The sequence below is a fragment of the Geotrypetes seraphini genome, chromosome 4 (genome assembly GCF_902459505.1).
Source record: "Geotrypetes seraphini chromosome 4, aGeoSer1.1, whole genome shotgun sequence".
NCBI lineage: Eukaryota > Metazoa > Chordata > Amphibia > Gymnophiona > Dermophiidae > Geotrypetes > Geotrypetes seraphini.
The window spans coordinates 7,460,342-7,480,188 of NC_047087.1; the positions used below are offsets into that span (position 1 = coordinate 7,460,342).

The 19,847-nt window shown below is 48.0% G+C and overlaps 1 protein-coding gene across 1 annotated transcript in view; it reads right to left on the reverse strand.

Moving 5' to 3' along the window:
• Positions 1-209: 209 nt before the first annotated feature.
• Positions 210-19,847, reverse strand: part of LOC117358846 (D(4) dopamine receptor-like) — a 30,541-nt gene continuing 10,903 nt past the window's right edge. The window contains exon 2 of the mRNA XM_033940616.1: positions 210-1,892. Coding sequence (XP_033796507.1) covers positions 1,573-1,892 — 320 coding nt within the window. The 3' untranslated portion in view covers positions 210-1,572. The remainder of the gene's footprint in view (positions 1,893-19,847) is intronic.

The window sequence follows — 19,847 nt, forward strand, 5'->3', positions numbered from 1 at the left end:
GACCAGACATTCTGAAAACCCAACTAGCTGGGGGTGTCCTCAGAACCAGTTTAAGAAACACTTGCCTAGCAGATGTAAGTTTTTCAGCTGATAAAAGTACTATAATCATGTTATCTTTGTATGCTATTTGGGCGATGTCTATTTTAACAATTTTGGACCAAGTACTTTCTGAAACTAGCACTTTTACATATCCATTGTCAACAAGCCTATAGAGTAAAGGCACAAAGCTTTATTTTCTTTTGGAAACTGTCATCTTTTTTTTCAGGTACAAATATACATACATACACAAAAAGGTAAAGAAAGTTAAATATAGTGCAAATAAATAGCCCATTAACTGTCAGGGCTGGTATGTACACAAGATATATTTAAATGCATTTATTATACCAAAACCAGGATCTGAGCAGAAAGTCAGCTTTCTGTTCATAGTGCCCTAAAAGTATTGTAGTTCTTGATACTATGTTTTCAATTTCGAGTTACAAATGGTCATCAAGACAAATATGCAACTCTTCTCAATCTTCTTTCCTGAGAATAGATCACATCACTGGCAAACGCTGCCCATATTCCGATTCCATTCTCTACATTTCACTTTTAACAGAAGCAGACAAATATACAAAAAAGGGAAAAGAAAAGCAGCTGTCCTGTAATCTTATCCTACTTCAATACGTAATTGGATCCCACTCTTCACACGATGGACATGAAAAACATTTGGCTGTGTGTGGACAGAACTTTTAAAATCTGCTATAAAAATCCTCTTCATTAGATACAGTGGGTGGAGTAAAATTAGTTGGCTTAAAACCTCCTTGATTAGGAACAGAATTAGACTTTGTCCACATATACTTTTTCCTTTTTAAAAACATTCTATGAACAGCTTAAGAGGAATAGTTTTGGTAGCCACACAACCAGAAAATGGAGACAAGTATCAAATGCACTTGGCTTTTAGTATAATCAGTCAGCTCACCATTGCTGAAAACAACCAAGCCCACATTCAAACCCCTTCCCCAGTCTTCCATAGCCGAATCATGATCACATCTGTGAACTACCTGCTTGCGCACGTTAGATGGATAAGCAAAGCCTAGAAGGCTGTCTGCCTGCACCTCGGCACTCCTTATCTGAAGTTGTAAACTACTAGTCTTGTTCCAGGGCCTGCACCCTTGTTCTAGGTTCGCTGGACGCCACATACTATTTAATTGAAAGGTGTCTGGACAAAGCAATTGACCATCTCATTTACAAATAAGAGCAAAAATGAGTCATAGATCTTTAACATACACAAGAATGAAGGCGATTAGATCAAAAGTTTTACCAATTTGTGGCAACAAGCAGCCATGAACTTGTACAGTACAGAGTACAAATTACAGACACTGGCAATAAGGTGCCATTTCTTATTACATAGGTAGCTTAAATAACTGACTAGGCCAAGAATTTTGCCAATCCTTATTTCATCCATTAGTCATTTGCCTATAGAAGCAGCTATATTGCCAGGCTCAAAGTTTATACAACATTAGCCCAAGAGCAGGAAGCTGCAGAATACTTCTGTTGGTTGCAGTAGTGACCGACGTAGCTCAATCCAGTTATTTATAGCATGACTTTTGTTGCCTGAGGCAGCAACACACATGTTGAAGATACACTGCATGATCTTTCAGGGAGGACAAGCATGTTCTTGCACTGACAGTCCACTAATGCACTAATTGTGGGTGTCCTCTGGGCACCTTTCTTACCCTGTGAACTAGAACAGTGGACATCCCAAAGGCAAAGTTCGCGCCCCAGCTGGTGGAATTTTTGCCGAAAGCTCCTGTTGATCCAGAAGTAGACAAAACAATTGAGGAAACCATTGCCACTTGGAAGCCAAAAAGCCACAAACTCAACCCATTCTGGAACTCTGTCCTGAGCGATTGCTGCAAAAATAAGGAAAACATGGTTTTAAAAAATACCCAAGCTCTTGCTCAAGTGCCAACACGTATGCTCTCAATGCTCCTATAATTCTACATTCAATAGGCCATACGATGCAGAACTTTCATAGAAATTAAGCACTTGGTAATTTTTTGAAGATTTTCTGTTGTCCTAATATGTAGATTTAACATTTTAACGCAGCATACTCCCAGGAGTGGCAGCACAGCTGAAAGGAAAATGATGTTGCCTTTAGCTACATGAAAACCTGAAGCCCTAATCATAAGATCCTAAGTTACTCGTTTCTCTGTATCTTCATAACCGCCCCACACCCTCCCAGTCAATCTTCCACCATCACATCCCTGTGCTATTAGTTCACTTCCGCCTCTGTTCTCACCAGCAAAGCAGGTATAGCCCTAGAACAGCTGTCTTGCAAAACAGCATACAACACAAGCTTGATTTGACTCCCATGCAGACGTCAGAGGGAAGGCTTCCAGGTCAGTGGACCACATGCAGGAACCGCTGATCGCAGCTTTGTGAAGACAGTGAACTGCATGCAGAAGCCACCGCTTGTGGCTTTCCCAGCAGACGTGTGGCTGGGAGGAGGGAGCCAGTCAGAGATAAACACAGGAGGCACGAATTTGGGTTGTGGAGCAGAAGGGAAATGATGGGTGCGTTGGGACATGGAAGGGAGGAGGAGGGTCATGTTAGGAAGCAGGGTCACGTTGGAACACAAAAGGAAAGGATAAAGCAGGGGTCTCAAAGTCCCTCCTTGAGGGCCGCAATCAAGTTAGGTTTTCAGGATTTCCCCAATGAATGTGCATGAGATCTACTTTCAATGCATATTCATTAGGGAAATCCTGAAAACCCGACTGGATTGCGACCCTCAAGGAGGGACTTTGAGATCCCTGGGATAAAGGATAGAAGAAAGGAGGGAAGAAGAATGAACATGGGACACGGAATGGAGTGAGGGAGGAGAGCAAGAACTTGGGACAAACTTGCTGCACTTTTTCGAGGGAGTAAGCAAGCAGATAGACAAGGGCGACCTGGTCTACATTGTATATCTAGACTTTCAGAAGGCTTTCGACAAGGTTCCCCATGAACGACTACTTCGCAAAATTGCAAGTCATGGAATCGAGGGAGAAATACTCAAGTGGATTAAAAACTGGCTGGCGCATAGGAAACAGAGTGGGAGTAAATGGGCAATACTCAGACTGGAAGAGCGTCACCAGTGGGGTGCCGCAGGGCTCAGTGCTTGGACCTGTACTCTTCAATATCTTTATAAATGATCTGGACATAGATACGACGAGCGAGGTGATTAAATTTGCGGATGGCACAAAATTATTCAGAGTAGTGAAGACGCAGGGGGATAGCGAAGATCTACAACGTGATATAATCAGGCTCGAGGAATGAACATCGACATGGCAGATGAGGTTCAACGTGGATAAGTGTAAAGTGATGCATGTCGGTATCAAAAATCTCAAGCACGAGTACAGGATGTGGAGCAGTACTTGGAGAGACCTCCCAGGAAAGGGACTTGAGAGTTCTTATACACAAGTCGATGAAGCCGTCTACACAATGTGTGGCGCGGCGAAAAGGATGCGCCCTCTAGTGGAGCAGGAAGGCACACGCATGCGTGGGCAGCACTAGCAAACTTTGAGATTTTCAATCAAGTTTGCTTGAAAAGCTGTCCACGACGGGGCTCTGTGGATGACATCACCCACATGTCGAGAATATGCTGCCTGCTTGTCCTGGGATAATGTGAAGTTCTATGTGGTTTACAATGGTTAAAAATGCTACAAATTCAGTAAGACTAACAAAGTAAAAGCTAGTGATTAACAGCTCTAGAGATCAGTTATTGTGGAATAAGATTGTTCAAATCAGCTACCTAAGCACTTCAGGAACAGATATTTTTTAGGTGTCTCCTAAATTCTCCATAAGTATTAGTGAGCATAAGTAATTGTTCCAGATCTTTACCCCATAATGTTGCCTGATATGAGAAAAGATGTTGATGATGTTTTTTAAATTTACATCCTCTAATTGGTGGAGAAACAAAATTCAAGTGTGAGCTTCTCTTATGTCTATTGGTTGAGAAAGAGAAAAGGTCACATAAGCACATAAGCAATGCCTCTGCCGGGTCAGACCTGAGGTCCATCGTGCCCAGCAGTCCGCTCACGCGGCGGCCCAACAGGTCCAGAACCTGCGTAATAATCCTCTATCTATACCCCTCTATTCCCTTTTCCAACAGGAAATTGTCCAATCCTTTCTTAAACCCCAGTACTGTACTCTGCCCTATTACATCCTCTGGAAGCGCATTCCAGGTGTCCACCACCCGCTGAGTAAAGAAAAACTTCCTAGCATTTGTTTTGAATCTATCCCCTTCTAATTTTTCCGAATGCCCTCTTGTTCTTTTATGTTTTGAAAGTTATATATTTAGAGACTAAACCAAATAGTACCTTAAAGCAAAAACATCCAAACTTAAACTTCACATGTGCCTCCATCGGCAACCAATGCAGGAGTCGGTAGGAAGGAGTTACATGATCGAATTTCTTCAACCCACAAATTAGCCTGACTGACGCATTTTGCACCAGTTGTAATCACTGCATATTCTTCTGGGAAATTGCTAAATAGGCAATATTACAGTAATCAAGTTGACTTAGTATAAGGTATTGTACCAAAATTCTAAATGATGAAACATCAAAGCATAGTTACTTACTGTAACAGGTGTTATCCAGGGACAGCAGGCAGATATTCTCACTTAAGGGTGACGTCACCGAACACTTTAAAAGTGCATTTCCACTTTAAGTCTTTAGAAAGTTTGTAAAGTGCCTTCCCGCCTGACGTAGGGCACGCGGTCCCTAAGTTAAGATAAGCCAGCTAAGAAGCCAATCCGGGGAGGTGGGTAGGATGTGAGAATATCTGCCTGCTGTCCCTGGATAACACCTGTTAAGGTAAGTAACTGAGCTTTATCCCAGGACAAACAGGCAGCATATTCTCACGAATGGGTGACCTCTAAGCTAACAGAGATGGGATGGTGGGAGTGTTGGCCTAAGAAAATAAATTTAATACAGATTGGCCGAAGTGCCCATCCCGTCTGGCGAAAGATTCCAGACAATAGTGAGAAGTGAATGTATGAACTGAGGACCAGGTGACAGCTTTACAGATTTCCTCAATGGGTGTAGATCTAAGGAAAGCCACAGAAGCTGCCATAGCTCTAACTTTGTGGGCTGTGACACGACTCTCCAGTGCTAGTCCAGTCTGAGCATAGCAGAACGAAATGCAGGTAGCCAGGCAGTTGGAAATCGTTCTCTTGGATACAGGATGCCCCAACTTGTTTGGATCAAAAGAGATGTAAAGTTGGGGAGATGTTTGCTGTTGCTTTGTCAGGTCAATGTAGTAGGCCAAAGCCCGCTTATAGTCCACAGTATGCAAAGCAGTTTCTCCAGCATGAGAATGAGGTTTAGGAAAAAAACACTGGTAGAACAAATGATTAATGGAGATGAAATTCAGTGACAACTTTTGGAACAAACTTTGATGTGTACGCAGAACCACCTTGTGATGATGAAAAACTGTGAAAAGTGGATCTGCTACTAATGCTTGTAACTCACTGACCCTCCAGGCAGAGGTGAGAGCAATAAGGAAGACCACTTTCCAGGTAAGAAACTTGAGATGAGCTATGATCATTGGTTCAAATGGTGGCTTCACCAAACTGGAAAGAACCACATTAAGGTCCCAGATGACAGGTGGAGGCTTGAGTGATGGTTTAACATTGAAAAGCCCCTTCATGAACCTGGAAACCAAAGGTTGAGCAGTGAGAGGTTTTCCCTTGACAGGCATGTGAAAAGCCATAATAGCACCAAGATGGACTCTGATAGATGTAGACTTGAGACCAGAGTCAGACAGATGAAGAAGATAATCCAACACCAATTCCACTGCCAAGGTTGTTGGATCATGATGATGAAGACGACACCAGGAAGAAAATCTAGTCCACTTTTGTTGATAACATTGCTGAGTGGCTGGTTTCAAGGATGCATCAAGAATTTGACGAACAGGCTGAGAAAGATGTAAGACAGATGAATTCAGTCCGAGAGAAACCAAGCTGTCGGGTGTAGAGATTGTAGGTTGGCATGTAGAAGTGAGTCCTGATTCTGAGTGAGCAGAGTAGGAAATATTGGAAGAGGCATGAGCTCCCTGGAGCTGAGTTGAAGGAGAAAGGAGAACCAATGTAGACTGGGCCACCGTGGAACAATCAGAATCATGGTGGCTGCTTTCCTCTTGACCTTGAATAAGGTTTTGCAACCTGAGAGGAAGTGGAGGGAATGCATATAGAAACAGGCCCGTCCAATCCAGGAGAAATGCATCTGCTGCCAGACGAAGAGGCGAGTAAAGTCTGGAACAAAACTGGGGCAGCTTGTGATTATGAGGAGCCGCAAACAAGTCCACTTGAGGAGTGGCCCATTGAGCAAAGATGGACTGGAGAGTTGCAGAGTTGAGAGTCCATTCGTGAGGTTGAATAATTTTGCTGAGGTTGTCTGCTAGGGAATTCTTCTACCGTTGAATGTAGGCCGCCTTCAAGAACAGATTGCAAGCTGTCGCCCAAGTCCAGATTTTTTGAGCTTCCTGACACAACAGGAGAGAGCCCTTGCCTCCTTGCTTGTTTATGTAGTACATTGCTACTTGATTGTTCATGCAAAGGAGGCGAACCTGAGGGCAAAGAAGATGATGAAGCCTTGAGGGCATAAAACATCGCTCTGAGTTCTAAGAAACTGATGTGAAATTTCCATTCCCTGGTGGTCCAAAACCCCTGAGTCTGCAGATTGTCCATATGATCTTGTGATGAGGGGATAAATGAAAAAAAAAGACCTCTGGATAGATTTGAGGAGATCATCCACCATTGAAGCGGCCACAGAAGAGATGACGTCACAGATATATATTGTGAGAGACAATCCGTCGCTTGAGACCACTGGGAAGTCAGAGACCACTGAGGAGTGCGAAGATGTAGTCTTGCCAATTGTGCGACATGGACAGTTGAAGCCATGTGGCCTAGAAGAACCATCATGTGTCTGGCAGAGATGGTTTGAAGAGGAAGCAATTGCTGACAGAGATGGATGAGAGTCTGAAGTCAATCTGGAGAAGAAACGCTCTCATGAGAGTGGTGTCTAGGATTGCCCCAATGAATTGCAGACGTTGGGTCGGAATGAGTTGCAATTTGGGGAATTTGACTAACAAATCCTAGAATCTGGAGATAAGAGATGGTCTGAGATGTTGCTTGGACCACTTCCTGAGATGAGACAGCCTTGATCAACCAGTCATCCAGATAAGGATAGACTTGAAGGCCGTGTGATCAGAGAGGCGGCCACCACAATTAGGCACTTCGTGAAGACTCTGGGAGAAGATGCCAGGCCACAGGGAAGTACCTTATATTGGTAATGACAGTGATTAATTTGAAAATGGAGGTACTTCCTGGAAGCTGGATGAATCGGGATATGTGTGTAGGCTTCTTTGAGGTCTAGGGAGCATAGCCAGTCGTTCTGATTGAGGAGAGGATAAAGCTGGATGAGTGACAACATCCTGAATTTCTCCTTGACTAGAAATTTGTTGAGAGCTCTGAGATCCAGGATGGGTCTCAGTCCTCCTTTCTTATTGAGGACTAAGAACTAACGGGAGTAGAATCCCTGGGCCTACTGATCGAGGGGAACTTCCTCGATGGCATTCATCAAAAGAAGGGATTGCACCTCCTGCAGAAGAAGGGAGGACTGCGCAGGGTCCAATGCAGACTCTCTTGGAGGATTGTCTGGTGGAAGAGTCTGAAAATGGAGAGAGTAACCCTGATAAATGATGTCGAGGACCCATAGGTCCGATGTGATGAGTTCCCAACGACTGATGAAAAGCTGAAGACGACCTCCGATGGGCTGAGGCAAAGGATGAGAAATGCCGAGATTGGCTATACTCCTGAAAAACAGGTAAAAAAGGCTGTGTAGATTTAGGTGGAATAGCCTGCTGTTTTTGCTGGGATTGACGGGGTTGCTGCCTCTGCCTGCGAGGTTGAGACTGAGGTGGCAGTATAGGCTTTGACGCTGATATGAAGACTGTTGTCTGAAAGGGCGAACAGGTGGAGGCTTTTTCTTGTTTTTAACCAAAGTATCCCACCTGGTTTCGTGAGCTGATAACTTTTGGCTGGTTGTATCTAAAGAAGCTCCAAAAAGTTCATTGCCTAAACAAGGAGCATTAGCAAGATGATCTTGATGGTTAACATCAAGCTCCAAGACTTTGAGCCAGGCTAGGCGTCGCTCTGCCGCAGACATAGCTGCAGCACAAGATGTTAACTCAAAAGTGTCATAGATAGATGTATTTGCGCAGCTGTAGCAAGTCAGAAATGTAATTTTGAAAAGCAGGTAATTTGCGATCAGGTAAGTACTTCTGAAAAGTGGCCACTTGGGTAACTAAATGCTCGAGATACAAGGAGAAATGGAATGCATAGTTACCAGACCGGTTGGCAAGCATGGCATACTGATATAATCGTTTGCCAAAACGATCCATTGCCTTACCCTCTCTGCCAGGAGGTACAGAAGCATAGACACTGGCTCCAGCAGATTTTTTAAGTGTGGACTCCACCAGGAGAGACTCATGGGGGAGCTGAGACTTGTCAAAGCCCGGAATGGGTACCACCCTTTATAGCAAATCCAGCTTGTGAGGAGCCACAGGGATGGTCAAAGGAGTTTCTAAGTTCTTGTAAAAAGGTCTCCTGCAAGATGTCATGAAGGGGAAGCCAAAGAAACTCCTTAGGTGGCTACTCATAATCTAATGCATCCAAAAGATGTTTAGATTATTTTGAGTCAGCTTCAAGAGGTATAGAAAGCATCTCTGCCATGTCTTACAAAAATTTTGAAAAAGAAGACTTATCCATTCGTTGAGAAGGTTCTTGAGAAGATGGAAGCTGAGAGTTTTCATCTGAAGAGACATCCTCATCAGACAGATCAGGCTCTTCAGAATCACTCCAAAGGTCAGAGTCTCGGTGTCGATTCCGTATGTTTCATCTTCCTCAAAGCTTTACCCGATTTGACTGACATTGTCTTGGGAGATGTTTGGGAAGAAGAACAGTGCCGAGCTGTCTCAGACATCAAGCGTTTTGCCAACTCAGACGAGGAAGATTTTTGCAATGTCGACACCAAGGCTGCAACTTTCGGTGCCGATATGGAAGACTCAGACCGGAGGAGCTGGTATCGCCAAAACAGGAGTAAGAGCTGTAACTTCTCCCTTAACTCCTCTCGCAGCAGTTGTTGAATTTGCTGCCTGAGGTCAGGCACCGGTACCGCTGGATTTTTTGTTGGTGCCGATCTGCACTCCGGCCAATGAGGAGGCCGATGTCGAGGCACTTACCGATATAGGAGCCGATCGTTTCTTGGGTCTCCTCGAGGTCTGCAGGACTTAACTCACTGCTGAAGTGACCTGGGAGCCCGAAGTGGTGGTGGGGGGGGGGAAGGCTTCTTAGCCGGCTTACCCACTGCATGCGACACCGAAAATGAATCCATCGAAGTTGGGTGTTGCGATGTCGATTTTGGTGCGGTCCCTGACGTCGGCGCTGGTGTCTAATCACCTTCCATAGCGGAACCGAAGAGGAGACGCTGTTGAATAAGGTGATTTTTAAGGGTCCTTTTCTGGAGTGAGAAACAACGAGTGCACGATTCCGCCTTATGCTCAGGCTCCAAACACTGGAGGCACCAGCGATGCGGATCTGTGATGGAAATAGGGCGAGCACACCATCCACACTTCTTAAAACCCATCAAGAGGACAGGACATGGAGGGAAAAATGGCCTTGGCAAAGTCAAAAGTCAAAACACAAGGACGGAAACAGGCCCCGCCAGGCCGAACTCGCGAAAGCGAAAAAGTAAAATAATATTTTTTTAAACTATAAGAAAGAAAGAAAACAAGAAATAAAACAAAAACTGACTAAAAAGTAAAAAAATAAGCTGTGTGAGCAGGAAGGCAGTGAAAAAATATCAACAGCCGTTGATGAAGCAACTTCTTGGCTCTGCGGAAACTAAGAAACTGAGGGACCGCGCGCCCTACGTCGGGCGGGAAGGCATTCGCCTTTCTAAAGACTTAAAGTGGAGATGCACTTTTAAAGTGGTCCGTACTGGGGCTCTGTCGGTGACGTCACCCATTTGTGAGAATATGCTGCCTGCTTGTCCTGTGGACTGAAGCTTCCAGAGTAAAAAAACCCTTTCTAACCAAAGAGACAACCTGGTCCTTCTTGGTTAGACCCTGGTTCCGTATTACACCCAAAACCCTTCATAGTAAGATTGAATAGGATGATTAAGTTTATTGATGCACAGTGATGGGTTTTTTTTTTGGTTTTTAATTTATAACATTTTATTGAAGGAATCAAATAAATATACAAGAATAAGATACAAAGAGATATTCATTACAATTAAATTAATAATAATATTTGCATACATATTTTTGTCATTCCTACAAAATATATATACAGTGGTACCTTGGATTACGAGCATAATTCATTCCAGGAGCATGCTCGTAATCCAAAATGCTCGTTTATCAAAGCGAGTTTCCCATAGGAAATAATGGAAACTCGCTTTGATACGTTCCCACCCCTCCGAGGCCAGCGGCGCTGCTCTATTCCACCCCCCCCCCCACGAGAACCGGCATTGCTCCCCCCGAAGGCCCCCCCTGCGATCCGGCACCCTCTTCCCCCCACGATCCGGCACCCCCCCCCCCCCCCCGCGATCAGGCACCCCTCCGCCGCTGCTTACTGTCATCTGGGCACTGGCACCGGCATGTCCTGTGCACGTTCTCTCCATGAACTCGCAGGCCTTGAGCATACGCAGATGCTCAAGGCCCAGCAAGAAGAGGAGGCCGATCTTTGGGCACCGGCACAACGCACAGGACATGCCAGTGCTGTTGCCCAGATGACAGTAAGCAGCCGGGGGAGGGGGGGGTGCCCAAACGCGGGGGGGAGGGTGCCGGATCGCAGGGGGGGCGGCTCGTAAATCGAGCCATGCTCGGTTTCCGAGGTGCCGATTTTGTAAATGTTTTGCTCGTCTTGCAAAACACTCGCAAACCGGTGCACTCGTAAACTGAGGTACCACTGTAATATAAATAGAATGAATTAGGTGTACAGTGATGTTTTAATATCAAGCGGGTGTGACGAAGCTTCAAAAAAGCACAGTTACTTACCATAACAGGTGTTATCCAGGGACAGCAGGCAGATATTCTCACAATGTGGGTGACGTCATCTACGGAGCACCGACGCGGACAGCTTTTTCAAGCAAACTTGATTGACGATTCAAGTTTGCTGTGCTGCACCAAGCATGCATCCCCTCCTCGTGGTCTCCAGTTCATATAACCAGCCAAGAAGCCAAACTTGGGGAGGCGGGAGGGTTGTGAGAATATCTGCCTGCTGTCCCTGGATAACACCTGTTACGGTAAGTAACTGTGCTTTATCCCAGGCAGCATATTCTCACATGTGGGTGACCTCCAAGCTAACCAAAAAGGGACAGAGGGAAGTTGACAATTCAAGAAAACAGATTACGCAAAACCGACTGGCCAAACTGACCGTCGCTCTTGGACAGAGTATCCAGGCAGTAGTGTGAGGTGAAAGTGTGAACCGAAGACCAAGTGGCAGCTTTGCAAATCTCCTCAATAGGCGTTGACCTGAGGAAAGCGACAGAAGCCGCCATCGCTCTGACCTTATGCCCCGTAACCCGACCATGCAGCGCGAAACCAGCCTGAGCGTAGCAAAAGGAAATACAAGCCGCCAACCAGTTGGACAAGGTGCGCTTGGAAACAGGACGTCCCAACCGATTAGGAACAAAGGACAAAAACAATTGAGGAACCTTCCGATGAGACTGAGTGCGTTGAAGATAAAAAGCCAACGCCCTCTTACAGTCAAGAGTGTGAAGCACCACCTCCCCAAGATGAGAATGGGGCTTGGGAAAAAACACCGGAAGACCAATGGACTGATTGAGATGAAAATCAGACACCATCTTGGGCAAAAACTTGGGATGAGTGCGGAGAACCACCTTGTCATGATGGAATACAGTAAAAGGCGGGTCCGCTACCAATGCCTGCAGCTCACTAACTCTTCGAGCAGAAGTGAGCGCAAGCAGGAAGATCACCTTCCAAGTGAGGAACTTCAGATGAGATTTATCCATGGGCTCAAACGGAGCCAGAACTACATTGAGCCAGAACTACATTGAGATCCCAAACCACCGGGGGAGGCTTGAGAGGAGGATGGACATTCAAGAGACCCTTCATGAAGCGAGATACCAAGGTATGGAGAGAAAGGGACTTCCCATCAAGCTGCCGATGAAAGGCAGCAATCGCACTAAGGTGCACTCTAATAGAATTTGTCTTAAGACCAGACTGAGACAAATGAAGTAAATATTCCAGAACCGAGGACACAGGAACCGACAAGGGTTCCAGATGATGTGACGAGCACCAGGAAGAGAATCTCGTCCACTTTTGAGAATAGCAGAGTCTAGTCAAAACCTTACGAGAAGCTTACAAAACCTCCTTGACTGACTGAGATAACTGAAGAGAAGTCAGGTGGAAAGGTACCAAGCCGTCAGATGTAGAGACTGCAGATTGGGATGCAACAGAGAACCCTGACTCTGAGACAGCAGAGAGGGAAAAACAGGTAGAAGAAGAGGCTCCCTGACACTGAGTTGAAGAAGCAGGGAGAACCACAGCTGCCGAGGCCACCGAGGAGCAACCAGGATCAGAGTGGCATGCATACACTTGAGATGCACTAGCGTCCTCAAGATCAGAGGAAACGGCGGAAATGCGTAAAGGAACTTCCCCTCCCAAGCGAGGAGGAAGGCATCTGCCTCGAGACGATTCGGGGAGAACATCCGGGAACAGAAGAGAGGCAGTTTGTGATTGAGGGGAGAAGCGAACAGATCTATCTAAGGAGTCCCCCACCGCTCGAACACCTGGCGCAAGACCTGGGAATGAAGAGACCACTCGTGCGGTTGCAGGAGGTGGCTCAGCCTGTCCGCAAGACAGTTCCGCTCCCCCTGTATGTAAACCGCATGCAGAAATATGTTGTGGTGAATCGCCCACTCCCAAAGCCGAAGAGCCTCCCGACACAGGGACCAGGACCCCGTGCCTCCCTGCTTGTTTACATAATACATCGCCACCTGATTGTCTGTGTGGACTAGGACCACACGATCCTGAAGCAGATGGCGGAAAGCCACAGCGGCCAAATAAATGGCCCGAAGCTCCAACAGGTTGATGTGATAGCGACGGTCTTCCGTCGACCACAGACCCTGAGTCCATAGGCCGTCCAGATAAGCCCCCCAAGCGTACTTGGAAGAGTCCGTGGTGAGGACCTTGTGGTGCGGAGGGGCGAGAAAGAGCAAACCCCTGGAAAGATTGGAAAAGTTGGTCCACCAATGGAGCGAGCGTCTCAAAGAGGGAGTCACCATAACAGGACTGGAGACCGGGTCCCAGTCCTGACGCCACTGAGAGGCCAACGTCCACTGAGGGATCCGCAGGTGCAACTGGGCAAACAGCGTGACATGGACGGTGGAGGCCATGTGGCCCAAGAGAATCATCATGCGCTTCGCCGAGACCGAGGACAGCAGAGAAACCTGCCTGCTCATATGGACAAGCGCTCCCAGTCGAGGAGGAGGGAGGAACGACCGATGACGAACCGTGTCCAGCACGGCCCCAATGAATTGTAGAGATTGCAAGGGGCACAACTGGGATTTGGGGAAGTTTACTTCGAACCCCAGACTCTGAAGAAATATAATAGTCTGTCAGGTCGCTGAGATAACCCCTTCCCTCGACAGTGCTTTGATCAACCAGTCGTCCAGGTAGGGGAACACCTGCAGACCCCGCGACCGCAGGGCCGCCACCACCACCACAAGGCACTTCGTGAACACCCTCGGGGACGAAGCCAGACCAAACGGAAGGACCCTGTACTGCAGATGTAGGTCCCCCACCTGAAACCGAAGGACCAGCGATAAGCAGGGTGCACCGGAACATGTGTGTAGGCCTCCTTCAAATCGAGGGAGCAGAACCAGTCCCCCTCGTCCAGCAAGGAATAAAGAACCGGAAGGGAAAGCATCTGGAACTTTTCCCGCACAAGGAATTTGTTGAGGCGTCTCAAGTCCAGAATCGGGCGCAGGTCCCCGGTCTTCTTCGGAACTAAGAAGTAGCAGGAGTAAAACCCCCGCCCCTGTTTACAAGACGGGACTACCTCCACCACCCGCAGGTGAAGAAGAGCCTGAGCCTCCGAAAGAAGGAGGGATAACTGCGCCTGATTGGAAGGACACGCGCTTGGTGGGCTATCGGGAGGGACCTCCCGGAAGTTCAGAGAGTATCCGGAGGCAATCACGCCTTGGACCCATGCGTCCGACGTGATAGTCGCCCAACGGGGGTAGAATGCTCTGAGGCGGCCCCCGATGGAAAGGAGGCCCGACACCAGCGCGGAGGGGGCCCGCCCCCATCCGCCCGAACCGTCAAAAAGACGGGGAAGGCTTGACAGTGGCAGGCGACTGAGATTTGGGGAAAGCCCGAGGGTACGCCTGCTAATGCCTCGGCGGCAGCCGCGAGAACGCCGGGGTCGTCTTCTGCGGGTACCGCCTGGGAGGGGCCCGATATGGCCTCGACGGAGTCAGCTTCACCTTTGGTCTCACCAGGGAAGCAAAAGATTTTTCATGCTCCGAAAGGCGCTTAGTAGCAGCCTCTAAGGAGTCGTCAAACAGTTCGTTCCCCACACAGGGCAGGTTGGCCAGGCGATCCTGGAGATTAGGATCCATGTCGACCAGCCACAACCACGCCAACCGGCGCATGGTCACCGCAAAAGCGGAGATGCGGGACGAAAGCTCAAAAGCGTCATACGCCGCATGGAACAGATGAAGCCGCAGATGGGACAGATCCTCAATCAGCTGCCCAAACGCCACCTGGCGAGAGGAAGGCAAGTCAGCCTGGAACGCAGGCAACAACCGCACCAGATGTTTAAGGTAGGAGGTAAAGGTGAACGAATAGTTCAACACCCTAGAGGCCATCATGGAATTCTGATACAGCCTGCGTCCAAATTTGTCAAGAGTCCTACCCTCCCTACCCGGCGGGACCGCTGCCGAGACATGGGATGGATGAGATTTTTTGAGCGAAGACTCAACGAGTAAAGACTGATGAGACAGTTGAGCCCGCTCGAACCCGAGGCAGGGGACCGTCCGGTACTTGGACTCCATCTTCGAAGGAACCGCAGTGACTGAATACGGGGTCTCCAAGTTGCGAATGAAAGCCTGCCGGAGCACCGGGTTCAGCGGGAGCCTGAGCGACTCATGAGGCGGAGACAGCATGTCCAATTTCTCCAGATATTCTTTGGTGTACCGGGAATCAGATTGGAGGTCCAGGTTAAGCGCCCGCCCCATGTCCTGCACAAACCTCTTGAAGGACAGACGAGCCGCTCCCCTGCCCTCGGGGGGTGTCTCCGAACGGGACCGCCCTGCCACCGAAAAAGAGGGAGAAGCCTCCCGAGAATATCGAGGCTCCCTCTCGGCACCACGCTCCGAGCCCCAGGAGGCACTCAAAGAGCGCACCGGGGTCGAGGACCTACGTCGTCTTGAGGAGCCCCTCGGGGACGACCCCGGGGTATGAGGCACCGACCGATGACGGGTCGGGGATCTGTCCCCGGACTCCTTCGTCGAAAGCCTGGAGCCCCGGCCCGGAGCCCCAGTCCATGGGGGAGTCAGCAACAACTGTGGGTTAGTGAGAGAGAACCCGGAAACCCGCAGCAGTCCCACGGCGCGAGCCGTTTGAGAACAGATGCGCCTCGGAGGGGAATCCCGGGCACGCTTGGCCAACTTCCGGAACAAGGTCAGAGCGGGTTTCGACTGGCGCTTCGCCCCACGGCGCCCCGGGGGCAAGGAACGTCCCGAGGCGAGGACTTTGAAGAGGAAGAGAGACGCCTGGATCGGCGCACCTTGCCCCGAGGTACCTCGACGCGAGGCTCAGGCTGATCCGGTGCACGCGAGGTCGGAGCCGGAGTGAGATGGGCCAACGCCGCGGACAACTCCGAGGAGATCATCGCCCGGAGCATGTCCTGAAAACTGGCACAGACAGCATCGAGGGCATGTCCTAAGCCGTAGTGCACTCCACCGAGGGCGAACTCGACACACAGTATTCCCGTGCGGTGGAGGCACGCCCCAAAGACTTCGAGGGCTTCGCCGGGGCTACAGGCAAGGAGTTCCCACCAAGCCCGGCCGGTGTCCCCGAGGATGGCTTCTTCGCTGGTGTGGAACCTGCTGGAGGAAGAGGGAACTTACCCGGAGCCGAGGCTTTCGATGACGAGACCGAGGTCTTTAGGGCCGAAGTCAGTCGAGGCGGGGCCGAGGTCCCCGAGGCCGACGTCCAGACTGAGACCGAGGGCTGGTCTACCGCGAAAAGGTCCGCCATGCGGGCCCGACAGCGGCAAAGAGCACGATGCTGAAATGTAGTACACCGGGGACAGGACTCCATCGGATGATCAACCCCCAGACACAAGATGCACCACCGATGGGGGATCAGTGATTGACAGCAGCCGATCACACCGGGTGCACTTTTTAAAACCGGTTAAGGGCCGGGACAAAAGAAGCAAAAAATCAGGCCGCGGCCAGGACAACCCGGGAGCCCCCGGGCACCGAAAAAAACGCGAACTCGCACAGGAACAAAGAAACAATACACGCACAGCGACTCACTGATAAAAACAATAAAGCCGCGGTGCTAGAAGGCACTTTCGGGCAGAGACCAAAAACAGGACTTTCTGGCTCCGTGGAAACGAAAGAACTGGAGACCACGAGGAGGGGATGCGCCCTCTAGTGGAGCAAGAAGGCACACATATGTGGTGCAGCACAGCAAACTTGAATCTTCAATCAAGTTTGCTTGAAAAAGCTGTCTGCGTCGGGGCTCCGTAGATGACGTCACCCACATGTGAGAATATGCTGCCTGCTTGTCCTGGGATAAATTTTGTTTTGAATTAAGCTTCAGTCTAAATTCAGTCATCCATTGCTCCATCAAATGTAGTACTTCTGTTGCCTTAGGAATAACTTCAGAGAGAGAGGTAACGAATGGGATGATGATCAAAGTCATCTGCGAAACTAAATAATTTTATCCCCAGCTGGGACAATTGCGCACCTAATGATGACATATAAATGTTAAAAGCAATGGGGATAATAGTGACCCCTGCGGAACGCCAGATGGATTGCTCCAAGTATCAGAGAGATCGTAGTTAAAATGTACTTGATAAGTGCAGGACATAAGGAAATCTCGAAACCAGTCTAACACCTCTCCTCTGATACCATCCAAGCATTGTAACAGTTTCCCGTAGTCCACTAAGTCAAAGGAAAAACTCATATCAAATTGCATAATCAGGGCATTAAGGCCCCTAGTAAACAAGAAACATAAATTATCCAAAATGGCCGCAATTACTGAGTGCTAAACAAAAGTCTAAAACCAGATTGAGTTTCATGTAGAAGAGAGAACTGATCAAGATATTCCATCAGTTGGGTATGTACCAATCCTACCATGATTTTTACAAAAAATGGAATGGATGCTACTGATCTATAGCTAGTTACTAAAGCTAATGATTCTTTACGATTTTTTTGAATTGGAGCTATTATAATATGACCATTATTAATAAGGAATTTTCCATTTTTTTAATTAAAAAATCAAATACTTCAAGCAAATTTAGTTTAAAATCTAATGGAGCTGCTTTCATAATTTCTGGGGGACAATAGTCCAAAACACAATATGATTTAGTGTACTTGTTATATAATTTGATATAATTATTCCATTCTAAATCTTGACAGGAACTCCAATTCACTGATATTTCATTTCCTTGTATGTTAAATATTTGATGTTCATACATGTCATTTGTCAAAGTTTTCTTAATTTTTTTTAAGTTGAACATAGGCAATATTTAATTAGAAGAGTAAACATATTAATATAAAGCAATGTTACTTACCGTAACAGTTGTTATCCAGGGACAGCAGGCAGCTATTCTCACTAGTGGGTGATGTCATCCGACAGAGCCCCGATGCGGACGTCTCACAAGCATACTTGCTTGAAGAAACTTCAGAAGTTTCGAGATGCCCGCACTGTGCATGCACGAGTGCCTTCCCACCCGATGCACCGGGCATGTCTCCTCAGTTCAGATAGCTAGCAGAGAAGCCAACCCAGGGGAGGTGGGTGGGAAGTGAGAATAGCTGCCTGCTGTCCCTGGATAACAACTGTTACGGTAAGTAACATTGCTTTATCCCAGGACAAGCAGGCAGGTATTCTCACTAGTGGGTGACCTCCAAGCTAACCCCAATGGGATGGTTGAGTTGGCAATTTAGGAGAATAAATTTTGCAATACTGTTTGGCCAAACTGTCCATCCCGTCTGGAGAAAGTATCCAGACAATAATGAGAAGTGAAGGTATGAACCGAGGATCAAGTGGCAGCCTTATAAATCTCAATCGGTGTCGATCTGAGGAAGGCTACAGAGGCCACCATTGCTCTGACCTTATGGGCTGTGACTTTACAGGGAAGGGGTAATCCAGCCTGGGCATAGCAGAAAGAGATGCAAGCCGCCATCCAGTTGGAGATGGTACGCTTCGAGACAGGGCGTCCCAACTTGTTCGGATCAAAGGAGGCGAAAAGTTGAGGAGCAGTTCTGTGTGGTTTGGTGCGATCCAGGTAGAAAGCCAAAGCACGTTTACAGTCCAGAGTGTGAAGAGCTGATTCTCCAGGATGAGAATGAGGCTTTGGAAAAAACACAGGAAGAACTATGGATTGGTTGAGATGAAATTCAGAGACCACTTTAGGCAGGAATTTCAAATGAGTGCGGAGGACCACCTTGTCATGATGGAATACTGTGAAAGGCGGATCCGTCACTAAGGCCTGAAGCTCACTGACTCGGCGAACAGAAGTGAGGGCAACAAGAAAAACCACTTTCCAAGTGAGAAACTTCAGCGGAGCCTTGTTGAGAGGCTCAAAAGGAGGCTTCATAAGGTGAGAAAGGACAACATTGAGGTCCCAAACCACTGGAGGAGGTTTGAGAGGAGGATTGACATGGAAAAGTCCTTTCATAAATCTGGAAACCACAGGATGAGCAGAGAGAGGTTTCCCTTGCAGAGGCTGATGGAAAGCCGCAATTGCACTCAGATGGACTCGTATCGATGTAGACTTGTGGCCAGAATGAGATAGGTGCAGAAGATAGTCCAACACAGAAGATAGGGAGGCTCGTTGAGGCTCCTTACGATTAGAAACACACCAGGTAGAAAATCTAGTCCATTTTTGGGAGTAGCATTGTCTAGTAGCAGGATTCCGAGAAGCCTCCAACACATCCCTCACCGCTTTGGAAAACTGGAGAGGAGTTACGTTGAGAGGAACCAAGCTGTCAGGTGGAGAGACTGCAGGTTGGGATGGAGCAGAGATCCTTGATGCTGAGTAAGCAGTGAAGGAAACACTGGAAGAAGGAATGGCTCCCTGCTGCTGAGTTGAAGTAGAAGGAAGTACCAAGGCTGTCTGGGCCACCGAGGAGCTATCAGAATCATGGTGGCATGGTCGGACTTCAGCTTGGCCAGAGTCTTTTGAATGAGAGGAAACGGAGGAAACGCATACAGAAAGAGATTCCTCCAGTTCAGAAGAAAGGCATCATGAGGAGTGTAGATCCTGGAGCAGAATTGAGGCAGTTTGAAGTTGTGGGGAGCCGCAAAGATGTCTATCTGAGGCGTCCCCCACTGAGAGAAGATCTGATGAAGGGGTTTGGAATGGAGGGCCCATTCGTGAGGCTGGAGGAGACGACTTAAGTTGTCCGCCAAGGCATTGTCCGCCCCCTGAATGTAGACAGCTTTGAGGAAGGTGTTATGGCGAATCGCCCAATCCCAGACTCTGAAAGCTTCCTGACAGAGGAAGGCCGATCCCGTGCCCCCCTGCTTGTTGACATAATACATGCCGACCTGATTGTCCG